The 12,187-nt window shown below is 51.3% G+C and overlaps 1 protein-coding gene across 7 annotated transcripts in view; it reads right to left on the bottom strand.

The window, feature by feature from the left end:
* The window catches only part of PHYHD1 (phytanoyl-CoA dioxygenase domain containing 1), a 19,990-nt gene extending 11,207 nt beyond the window's left edge, over nt 1–8,783 (bottom strand). For 2 of the 7 annotated variants that reach the window (XM_037728061.1, XM_037728062.1), the window contains exons 1-3: nt 8,419–8,781; nt 8,108–8,175; nt 3,819–3,977 (exon numbers count right to left, since the gene is read on the bottom strand). In XM_037728061.1, coding sequence (XP_037583989.1) covers nt 3,819–3,977; nt 8,108–8,140 — 192 coding nt within the window. In that variant the 5' untranslated portion in view covers nt 8,141–8,175; nt 8,419–8,781. Of the gene's footprint in view, nt 1–3,818; nt 3,978–8,107; nt 8,176–8,418 lie in introns of those variants that run through there. The other 5 variants (XM_017499149.1, XM_017499146.1, XM_017499145.2 and 2 more) reach the window with 4 other exon arrangements.
* Nucleotides 8,784–12,187: the final 3,404 nt, after the last annotated feature.

The following is a 12,187-nucleotide window of genomic DNA, read 5'->3' on the forward strand; positions in this document are numbered from 1 at the left end:
AATCCCAGCACTTTGGGAGGCTGAGGCAGGTGGATCACCTGAGGTCAGGAGTTCGAGACCAGCCTGCCCAATGTGGCGAAACCCTGTCTCTACTAAAAATAAAAAATTAGCTGGGCGTTGTGGTGTATGCCTGTAATCCTAGCTACTTGGGAAGCTGAGGAAGGAGAATTGCTTGCCACTGGGAGGCAGAGGCTGCAGCGAGCCGAGGTCACACCACAGTACTCCAGCCTGTGTGATGGGAAGAAGACTCCATCTCAAAAAACAAAAACAAAGCAAAACAAAAAAAACCTGGTTTTATTGCAGTGGTCTGGAACTGAACCTAAAATATCTCTGAGACATGCCTGTACATGTGTTATCTCACTGAGCCTCCCAAAACCCAAAGAGGTAGTGTCTATCATAATCCTCATTTTATAGAAAAAGAAATTGAGGTGCTGTTTTTTTGTTTTGTTTTGTTTTTGTTTTTGTTTTTTTTCTTTTTGAGAGAGACTGTCTCATTCTGTTGCCCAGGCTGGAGTGCAATGGTGTAACGTAGTCACGGCTCACTGTAGCCTTGACCTCATGAAATCAGGTGATCCTTCCACCTCAGCCTCCCAAGTAGCTAGGACTACAGGTTCACACCACCATGCCTGACTAATTTTTTTTTTTTGAAACAGGGTCTCACTCTGTTACCCAGGTTGGAGCGCAGTGGCGCAACCTCAGCTTTCTGCAACCTCCATCTCCTGGGTTCAAGCAATCCTCCTGTCTCAGCCTCCCAAGTAACCAGGATTACAGGCACATGCCACCACTCTCAACTTTCTTGTACTTCTGGTAGAGATAGGGTTTTGCCACATTGCTCAGGTTAGTGTCAAACTCCTGGGCTCAAGTGATCTGCCAGCCTTGGCCTCCCAATGTGCTGGGATTACAGGTGTGAGCCACCTCATCCGGCCATGACTAGTTGTTTTTGTAGAGACGGGGTTTCACCATGTTGCCCAGGCTGACATCAAACTCCTGAGCTCAAGCGATTTGCCCGCTGCCTTGGCTTCACAAAGTGCTGGGATTATAGGCTTGTGCCACCATGCCTGGCCAATAAAAATATTAAATGTAATGATGCTAAGCATATGTCAGAGATTTTACTGAGTTCATTATTTCATGAGGGAAACAGATGTTACAACTGGTTCAAAGGAGAATTCTAAGAATCAGACACACACGTATATAGATCCTAAGGAATACAGAAATGATGATTATTTTTTTAGACAAAGTCTCTCTCTGTCACCCAGGCTGGAATGCAATTGTGAGATCTCGGCACACCGCAACCTCTGCCTCCCAGGTTCAGGCAATTCTCCGGCCTCAGCCACCCAAGTTGCTGGGACCACTGGCGCCCACCACCATGCCCAGCTAATTTTTGTATTTTTGGTAGAGACTGGCTTTCACCATGTTGCCCAGGCTGGTTTTGAACTATCGACCTCCACCAATCTGCCTGCTTCGGCCTCCCAAAGTACTGGGATTACAGGTGTAAGCCATCATGCCCAGCCCTTGAAATGAATTTAGAGATAGATGCAAACTGTCCTTTTTTTTGAGACAAGGTCTTGCTCTGTCACCCAGGCTGGAGTGCAATGTCAAGATCATAGCTCACTGCAGCCTCAACCTCCTGGACCTGAGTGTTCCTTCTGCCTCAGCCTCCCATGTAGCTGGGACCACAGGAATATACCAGCATGCCCGGCTAATTAAAAAAGTTCTTGTAGAGAAGAGGTCTCAATTTGTTGACCAGGCTGGTTTCAAACTCCTGGGCTCAAGCAATCCTCCCTCCTTGGCCTCCCAAAGTGCTGGGATTATAGGCATGAGCCACCACACCCAGCTGCCCAACCGTTCTGTCCACAGGACAATAATTGCATTCCACAGGACCCAGTTCAGGGCGACGTGACTGGAACAGAGTGGCACTGACCCCTACTTGGACAGGTATCATGTGCATTATCATCAGTTTTATCCAACTCACAATGTTGTAAAATAACTCAGACAAGGAGAGCTGGAGGTAACCCAAGAGAATGAGACAGGACGCGCACTGATCTTTTTTCTTTCTCACAGTATCAAGAGTGAATTTGAGGATGTTACTGAGTGCTGGGCACTATGCCAAGCTCTTTTCTTTGCACGCATTATAAACCAAGATATACCAGCTTTTTTTTTTTTTTTTTTTTGAGACAGGAGTCTTGCTTTGTTGCCCAGGCTGGAGTGCAGCGGCATGATCTCAGCTCACTGCAACCTCTGCTTCCCGGGTTTAAGTGATTTTCCTGTCTCAACCTCCCAAATAGCTGGGATTACAAGCACCCACCACCATATCCAGCTAATCTTTTTTTTTTTCTTTTTTTGAGATAGAGTCTTGCTCTGTTGCCCAGGCTGGGGTGCAGTGGCGCTATCTCAGCTCACTGCAATCTCCGCCTTTTGGGTTCAAGTGATTCTCTTGTCTTAGTCTCTCAAGTAGCTGGGATTACAGGCACATGCAACCAGGCCCAGCTAATTTTTGTATTTTCTGTAGAGATGGGGTTTTGCCATGTTGGCCAGGCTGGTCTCAAACTCCTGACCTCAGGTGATCCACCTACCTCGGCCTCCCAAAGTGCTGCGATTACAGATGTGAGTCATCGCCCCCGGTCAACACATCAGCTTTAGTGTCACATTCTTCCCACTGCGTAACCCGTTAGTCTCTGAAGGCAGCTTGGAGGGCACAGGATTCAGCCCTTCTTACTCCTAGGAACCCTTGGATGACCTGCCTGTCTCTGGCTGCAGGACCTGTCTGTGCTCCCCCAAATATCTCCCCAACAGAAAGCAGGCGTGCAGCAAATGGGACCAGCTTTTTGGAGGAAACTATCATTCCTTAACAGGCTTTTCCTTCTCAAGACTCCATTCTCCCCCTGTCCTGGTATGGCTTCCGGCTGTTGTAATTCCTCTTATGCCCACCAGATGGCAGGAGCTCCTCATTGTGAGTGCCAGATTGCACCTGGCCCGGGCAGTGCTGGCAGGCGCATAATAAACTCCAACTATGAAGGGTCAAGAGAACCCTGTGGGAGACCCCAGAGTCTTCAGCTTACCCATCACAAACTGCTGGGTTCTACCATGTGACCCATTCTGTCATTGGAGGCAGAAAATCTGAGTTCCTAGCTCATAGGGGGATAACACTTATACAGGTGGGAGCGTTCCAGACCACTGGGCTCATTCCAGATGGCTGGCCATAAAGTGGACTTTGGTGGCCAGAAAACAGAAAGTAAAGCTGAGCGGGGAACAGCAGGGGCTTGGGATCAGACAGATCTGGGTTGAAATCCTGATTCTGTCCATTACTAACTGTGGCTTGGGGCAACTGTGCTGAGCCTTATTTTCCCCACCTGTCTAATGGGGACAATAGCCTGTAATCACAGCACTTTGGGGGGCTGAGGTGGGTGGATCACCTGAGGTCGGGAGTTCAAGACCATCCTGACCAACATGATGAAACCTCGTCTCTACTAAAAATACAAAAATTAGCCAGGTGTGGTGGCAGGCAGCTGTAATCCCAGGTACTCGGGAGGCTGAGGCAGGAGAAACACTTCAACCTGGGAGGCGGAGGTAGCAGTGAGCTGAGATTGTGCCACTACACTCCAGCCTGGGCAACAGAGTAAGACTCTGTCTCAAAAAAAAAAAATGCGGACAATAATGCCTACTTGATAACTTCATAGTGAGGACCAAGGGAAAGGTGTGTAAGGGGCTTGGCCTGGCACCCCGGAGCCTTGGGATCCTCCCTTCATGCTGCTGCTCTGGCCAGGACCAAGCCCTTCCTCAAAGATCACATCCCATCCTCATGCGCCTCAGATACCTACCTGGGCTCGAAGCTGCTCCTCTTCATGGGTGGAGAACTCTGTTCGGCAGTGGGGAGGGACATCCATTTCGGCCACTATCTTGCCAATCCTCTGTTGCATGGCCACACACTCTTCTGCAGACAAGAATCCTTCCAGTACCAGGAACCCATCCTCTCGGAACTGCGGGCAGGATTGGGACTCAGGCTTCCCCAGTCCTCAAATGCTCCTGTCTGACCCTTCCATCAACCCTGCAGCTATGTGAAGATGGGACCAGGTATTCTGTTCACAGCCCTGTCCTCTACCCCAGGCGTGGAGTCTGGCACCCAGCAAAGAGCAGTCAATATTGGCTACTTGAATGAAAGAAAAAGTAGTGAGGCGAGGTGGCTCATGCCTGTAATCCCAGCACTTTGGGAGGCTGAGGCAGGTGATCACTTAAGGTCAGGAGTTCAAGGACAGTCTGGGCAATATGGTGAAACCCCATCTCTACTAAAAATACAAAAATCATCTGGGCATGGTGGTGCATGCCTGTAGTCCCAGCTACTTGGGAGGCTGAGGCAGGAGAATCACTTGAACTCAGAAGGCAGAGGTTGCAGTGAGCTGAGATCACACCACTGCATTCTAGCCTGGGCAACAGAGAGAGACTCCATCTCAAAAAAAAAAAAAAAAAAAAAACAGAAAAAAGAAAATGGAGCATTAAGGGGAATTTGTCCCTGTTCTTCCTGTCCAATAGGCTTGGGTCACCTGGAAACACAACCTTATTCATTTATTCAAGTAAGACGGATTATCTACTGTGTCTAAGACACAGTTTTAGAAGCTGAAAGCATGGCTATGAGCAAGTCAGCCATGATGCGCGCCCTCACGGTGCCTCCAGTCTAGTGAAGAAGACCAGCATTACGCTAATCACACAGGTAAATTTACTGTCACAAACTGTGTGCTGGAGAGAGAGGACGACCGAGTGCTGAAGGCAGAAGCAGCGAGAGCACACTGTCTGGGAAGGAGAAGGTGCTTGGGGCAGTGGCTCTCGGGGGGGAGTGACATTTCAAGAGGGGACCAGCGGGATAAGGGAAGAGCATTCCAGACAGAGGGAGCAGGATATGGGAAGCCCCTGAATTTGGGAGGAACATATGGAAGAGGAGGCAGGAGGATGGCAGGGGCTGGGCCAGGCAGGGAGCTGGGTCTTATCCTGAGCGCAGCAGCAGCCATGGAGGGGAAGCAGATGGTTTCTTCTGATTTGCCTCTGGTCCTCTTATTCTGAGGCTCTTGAGAGAGATAAAGGAGGGAATGAATATCTGCATGTTTGTCTGCAGAGGGTTACCAAGTCTTAGCCCCAACAGGGACACTAAAAGTCACCTAATGCTGGGCACGGTGGCTCATGCCTATAATCTCAGCAGTTCGGGAGGCTGAGGTGGGCGGATCACTTGAGGTCAGGAGTTGGAGACTACCCTGGCCAACATGGCGAAACACTGTCTTTACTAAAAATACAAAAATTAGCCAGGTGTGCTGACGGGTGCCTGTAATCCCAGCTACTCGGGAGGCTGAGGCGGGAGAATCATTTGAACCCGGCAAGCAGAGTTTGTAGTGAACTGAGATCACACCACTGCACTCCAGCCTGGAAGTGCACACACACACATAGAAAGTTACCTACTGCACACACCCACCAAGAGCCTGGTTTCCAGTTAAGGACACCCTGTGTCCTTCCAGCAGTGTATTTGTGTATTTACTGGATTAAGGGTATGCACAGGTGGCTGTGGTTGGCCCAGTTCCCTAGGAGGCAATTTTCAGCTTGATACCGATGTGATTCATTCCTAACAGAGCTGTAGGACCCATGGTGGGTGGTCATGAATGGTGTGTGGAAGCCAGAACTGGGCATCCCAATTTTATTTTTCTTGTAGAGATGGGGTTTTGTTATATTGCCCAAGCTGGTCTTGAATTCCTGAGTTCAAGCGATTCTTCCACCTTGGTATCCCAAAGTGGATTGGGATCATAGACGTGAGCCACAGCTAGGAATTCTTTTAGGATGATTAGGCAATAGGGGAGCAAAGATATACATATGGGGATATTCACTGAGCCTTGTTAATGACAGCACTAAGTGGGGAGTAACCTAAACACTCAGCTCAAGGTGATTAGTTTAACAGAGTACAGTTTATTTATCTGGAACACAACACAGCTGATAAAAATCATGTAGAAACATATTTACTCTCTTTTTTTACTTTTTTTTTTTTTTTTGAGACGGAGTTTCACTCATGTTACCCAGGCTGGAGTGCAATGGCGCGATCTCAGCTCACCGCAACCTCCGCCTCCTGGGTTCAGGCAATTCTCCTGCCTCAGCCTCCTGAGTAGCTGGGATTACAGGCACGCACCACCATGCCCAGCTAACTTTTTGTAGTTTTAGTAGAGACGGGGTTTCACCATGTTGACCAGGATGGTCTCGATCTCTTGACCTCGTGATCCACCCGCCTCGGCCTCCCAAAGTGCTGGGATTACAGGCTTGAGCCACCGCGCCTGGCTTTTTTTTTTTTTTAAATAAAGATGAGATTTCACCATGTTGGTCAGGCTGGTCTTGAACTCTAGACCTCAGGTGATCTGCCCACCTTGGCCTCCAAAGTGCTTGGATTATAGGCGTGAGCCACTATGCCCGGCCAAAACATATTTACTCTCATGGGAATGAACCTGATATACTGTGAGATGAAAAAAAAAAAAAAAAGATTGGCTATAAATGATTACCTGGCCACTGTGAGAACTTGGCCAAGTAAGTTCCCTCCTCTTTCTGGCCCTCAGGCTACCAAATGGGGATGACAGTACAGCCTCTTTTATTGAACCCGGCAGGCTGGGCGCGGCAGCTCATGCCTTGTTGTCCCAGCATTTTGGAAGGCCGAGGCAAGAGAATCGCTTTAGCTCAGGAGCTCAGGACCAGCCTGGGCAACATAGTGATGGGACCCCATCTCTACAAAAATTAAAATAGGGCTGGCGCAGTGGCTCACACCTGTAATCCCAGCACTTTGAGAGGCTGAGGGAGGCGGATCACTTGAGGTTAGGAGTTCAAGACCAGCCTGGCCAACATGGTGAAACCCTGTCTCTACTAAAAACCCAGGAGGCAGAGGTTGCAGTGAGTGGAGAACCTGGGCCCATTGTACTCCAGCCTGGGTGATGAAAATGAAACTCTGTCTCAAAAAAAAAAAAAAAAAAGTCAGGTTCCAGTCTGGACACAGTGGCTCACACCTATAATCCTAGCACTTTGGGAGGCCAAGGCAGGCAGATCACTTGAGGTCAGGAGTTCGAAACCAGCCTGGCCAATATGGTGAAACACTGTCTTTACTAAAAACAAAAATTAGCCAGGCATGGTGGTGTGCTTCTCCCAGCTATATGGGAGGCTGAGGCAGGAGAATCCCTTGAACCCGGGAGGTGGAGGTTGCAATGAGCCAAGATCATGCCACTGCACTCCAGCCTGGGCGATAGAGGCTCCGTCTCAAAAAAAATAAAAATAGCCAGGCGCGGTGGCTCACGCCTATAATCCCAGCACTTTGGGAAGCCGAGGCGGGTGGATCACGAGGTCAGGAGATGGAGACCATCCTGGCCAACATGGTGAAAACCCATCTCTACTAAAAATACAAAAAAAATTAGCTGGGTATGGTGGTGCACACCTATACTCCCAGCTACTCAGGAGGCTGAGGCAGGAGAAGTGCTTGAACCCAGGAGGTGGAGATTGCAGTGAGCCGATATCGTGCAAAAAATTAAAATAAAATAAAATTTAAAAATGAACTCTGTGTTGGGGGAGGGGGTGTGCCTGTAGTAAGACCCTGTCTCCTCCCCACCACCTCAAAAAAAACTTGTCCAGCACTTGATTCGTGGTAGCTGTTATAATGGAAGAAAATTTCTAGAGCTATATACGAAAATATTAAGTCTCAGCGTAGGAATGTTTGAGTGATTTTTTTAATATGCTGTGCTAATTCCCACGTGGTAGCCTTTTGTGATTGGACGAACCTGGGCCCTTCTCGCGAGCCCCGCCCCTCCTGGGTGCTGTCCCCGCCCCCCTCGTTGCCGATTCCAGCCTGGGGCCGAACTGGTGGTTTCCGAGGCTTTATTCTTGTTTTGGTCTAACACACACGTCCCTACCCCACCCCACCCTGCGTCCTGTGATCTGGACACCCCGGGCTGTGTGTGAAGTCAGGGGTTGTGGTTGAGAACACGCTCCTCTGGACTTCAGTTTCCTCCTCGGTAAAATGGGGCAAGGGGTGGGTTGAGCACGGGACTACCGCGGTGACCCCTCCAGCCCCCCATGATCCTCCCAGCCCCCACCTGCAGGCTCCTACCTTCTGGAGCTGCGAGGAGCTCAGGCAGGCCATGGAGACAGCTCGGGGCACTGGGCGGCTTCTAGGTGCTGCCTCCGGGTGGGGAGGAGAAAGTTTAGGAGCTTGGGAGGACTTAACCCTTCCCTACCCGGAGAAAACCCGATCCCACCACCCAACCCTCTTCCCCTAGACACTGCCAGATCAGCCTGTGACCTCCAATCTAATCTCCCCCACCCCCACAACGAATCCAGGATTTGCCCTGTCCCATCTCCAAGGTTTTCGTCTGCTCCCTCTGCGTTTCTTTCTGGAAACCACCCCCCACCACTGCTTACCAGGTGTCCGGAAGTTATGCTCTGAGAGGGTCAGGCAAAGCAGCTGGGCAGAGTATCAGTCCAGGCGCTGCCATTCCCTGTGACTCTAAAGGACTTCCGCCCCTCTCTAGGCCTCAATCTGGATAGAGTGGAATGCAGGATGGGTCTGGGGGATGTCTGACACCCCCCTCCCCCAGGTGATAGGCATTCCAAAGGTAGAAGAGGTCCTGGGGAGAACTGTCTGGGCCCCTCCCAGCCCTGATCTGAAAGCCTCTAGGTCCTGGGAGGATTATGGAAGGGAATTAACCCATCCACTCTTCTACCACAGGAAGGTAGAAGACACGGGTATCTTAGGAAGAGGAAGGGGCTGGAGTGAGAGAGATGCCTCCTGTTACCCACCCTCAAGCCTAAGATACTTGGCATCTCAAGTCAGGCTGGCACAGTGGAGGTGAGGTCAGAACAACACCTGCATACCACCCTTCTCAGCCTGCCCTGCCCAGCAGCTGGCAGGGCCACTCTCTGGCTCTGAAAAACCAACCACTGCCTTCCCCAAAATGATGCCTTCTGAATGGCAAAGGGACAAAGTGTTTCAGGAGTGAGCATGGGGACATTGCTCAGCCCTCAAGAGCCTTGGCCCCAAGTCAAGCTGTATTTGCTGGGCCACCGCTCTGGGAGCTGCTGCTTGGGCCAGGTCGTGGGGTGGGTAAGGGGAGGGTACGCAGTGAGTGCAGCCCAAGCTTCCGGTTCAGAAGGGTTAGGCTGCGTGAGGGGCAGGCAGATGACAGAACCACGAGGTTTGCTGGAGACAGGGTGTGTTCCCAGCTGTCCTCAGCCCTTCTGATTCAACTGCCCAACAAAGACAGATGCCTACCATGTGCCAGGAACACTGAAGTCCCTTTAGGCTGGGCCAGCCACCCCGGGAGCCCCCACAGAAGGCTTACAGAGGAGGCTCAGTGAGGCAGACTGCATTTGCATCCCAGATGTTCAGGCCTTACTTTCCCAGTCTGTAATTTGGGGCTAGCAGAAGGCTCCCCTGTGAGTGGTAAATCAGATGAATGCTTCACGACTGATAAAGAGCTTGGCACCTGGCCCGGCACTGAGTAAGTGCCAACCAACTGGTGAAAAACTTGTTCATCAAATGTTAGCAGGGGCTCTTCTGGGTGGAATATGATGTAAAGAAAATTGTTCTGAGCTTCCGAAATTGTTGTTACAATCAGAGAGACCACCACCACGGTGGTTTTAGGCAGAGTGGAGAGCCCTAGGCGGGTGGGGGAGGGGGACGGGAGAGGCCCAGCTTCCCACTAACTGTCCATTCTGCTCAGCTTTGGGAAGTGGGTGGGCGGTGTTTCCACATGGTTGTTTTTTCCAAAAGCTAACCAGCTCCAGATCGAACTCTTCTGCTCTGGGCACTAGACAGCATCAAGGCTGGGGTGGGGTGGGAGTGGGGTTGGGGGTGGAGGTTGGTGGGTGGTGGGAAGGGTACCAGACTCGGGGAGAGACCGCCGCCAAGGAGACAGAAAAAAAAAAGAGAGCCTCCGCAGGGGGTCACAGTCCAGCAACTCAGCCTGTCAGAAAGCCCATGGCAGAGGCAAAAGAGGGAGGGCATCTTGGCTCAGGCCTGAGTTCACCTGGGGAGGTCAGAGTCCCCGTGGAGGAAGAAAGGATAGACTCTGGCCAGTTGCAAAGGAGGTGCCCAGGCAGCCACCCAGGCCTCATCACTAAGGCCAAAGTCAGATATGATGGCCTTTCTTCCTCACCCAAAGACTCCTGCTGCAGGGCGCCCCCATTGGCCCACAAGGATCCTTGGTCTGGAAGGAAGATACAAGGCCATTTACTGGGTCCTAGGAGCCAGCCCTCCACTAAAAACCTATACAATCGCCACTGTCCCTCGGAACAGTCCTGCGAGTCTGCCATTCCCTTCTTCATTTTACAAATGAGAAAACTGAAGCCCCACATCAAACGTGGCAGAACTGCGATCTGGAAGCAGCTGTCTCAGAGCCTCTGCCTGGGACGCCAGTACCTCCCAAAGGCTCCCAAAGGGGCTGGGAGCTGAGGCAGGCCTCCCCACAGTGACTCTCAGCCCCACATCTGTAGAACACTTGGGACTCGCCGTTGGAACTGCAAGAGACCTCTGAGAACACAGAGTGGAAATTCCCACTGTACACATGGGGATATGGAGGCCACTGGAGAGAAGCGATCTGCCTAGCTTCATGCATGTCCTGTCCCATGCTGGGACAGAGGCCCAGGACTAATGGTTCCATTCCAGTGACCTCCTCTCCCATCCCCACCCATCAAAACTCATGAGGGGCCAGGCAAAGTGGCTCATGCCTATAATCCCAGCACTTTAGGAGGCTGAGGTGGGTAGATCTCTTGAACTCAGGAGTTTGAGACCAACCTGGGCAACATGGCAAAACCCCGTCCCTACAAAAAATACAAAAATTAGCCAGCATGCCCCTGTGGTTCCAGCTTCTTGGGAGGCTGAATGAGAAGACCACCTGAGCCTGGGGAGGTCGAAGCTGCAGTGAGCTGTGATCGCGCCACTACATTCCAGCAGTGCACTCTCGGTGACAGAATGAGACCCTGTCAAAAAACAAAAAACCCTCATGAGGGCCCAACCACAGGTGACTAGGATGGCAGAATGTGCTGGCTCTGGGATCCCTGGCCCCGGTCTCAGCCTGTTACCTAGCAGGTGCTCCGTCCGGCTTACAATCTCCAGTAAGTGCCTCCAAAGGCACACAGTCTCATGGGGCAGAGAGATGAGCAGAGTAAACTCTCCTGTGGGTGCCCAAGCAATGGTCCACACGGCCCAGCAGGTTTCAGAGAGGTGAGGGAAGGGTCCTCCCAGGACACAAAGACCTCCAAAGGCCACTTTCTGTTATAGATTTATTTGATACTGGAAACCGAGTCTACAAGTTCAGACCCACGTGTAACGGATAGCTTCACGGTTGTCAGAGGCTAGTGTGCATTATTTCTGAGGATTATACCCAATGACATGACGCAGAAAACGCAATGGACAGACGGACGGACATAATCATTAAGACAAGAGACGCTAAAACGTGCCTTAGTGTCCACGTGATTGATCTAAGGCAGGGACCCTTCTAAGGTGGGGACCCGAGTGATTGATCTAAAGCAGGGTGGCTTCCTGCCACCAGGCGCGGACTGGGCTGTGTGCACTCCAGGCGCCGGGGACGGAAACTGGCTTGGAACCAAAGTCAGGGAGCCTATACTCCCAGGGGTGACCTCCCCGTGCCCGTCCGGCCTCTAAGTGTCTGCTCTTCATGAAGGACCAGGTGGCGACAGGGCTGATGGAAGCAGCGGAGGCCAGCAGCGGCACTGGGCACACCCATGCCACAGGAGGTGGGGAAACAGAGTCTGGGCAAAGTGGCTCCTTAACACTCTGCGTGGAGAGGCAGGGCAGGCGCGAGGAGGGGAGGTGGGAATGGAGCACCGTTCATCCAGGGATTAGCCAACCCGAGTCTCCTCCCTCCTTGGCAGCTCCAGAACATTCCCTTTGGCCGACAGCCACAGCAATGAGTGCCTGCCAAGACACATGGAGGAGAAAGAAAACAAGACACCAAAAAAACCCAAAAAACAAACAAAAAAAAACCCTCCCTGCCCCAGGAACAAACAGAACCCCTGGACCAAGGTCACATGAGATTCGGAAGACACTCTGCACCCTGCGCCCCAGGGAAAGGAAACACAATTCAACGTCTGGCTACATTGCTCAAGAAAAACTGCCACCCCACCCTGAGACTCCAACTCACTGGCCATTAGTGTTTTTTTTTTTTTG

The sequence above is a fragment of the Cebus imitator genome, unplaced genomic scaffold (assembly GCF_001604975.1).
Source record: "Cebus imitator isolate Cc_AM_T3 unplaced genomic scaffold, Cebus_imitator-1.0 Scaffold254, whole genome shotgun sequence".
In the NCBI taxonomy this organism is placed as follows: domain Eukaryota; kingdom Metazoa; phylum Chordata; class Mammalia; order Primates; family Cebidae; genus Cebus; species Cebus imitator.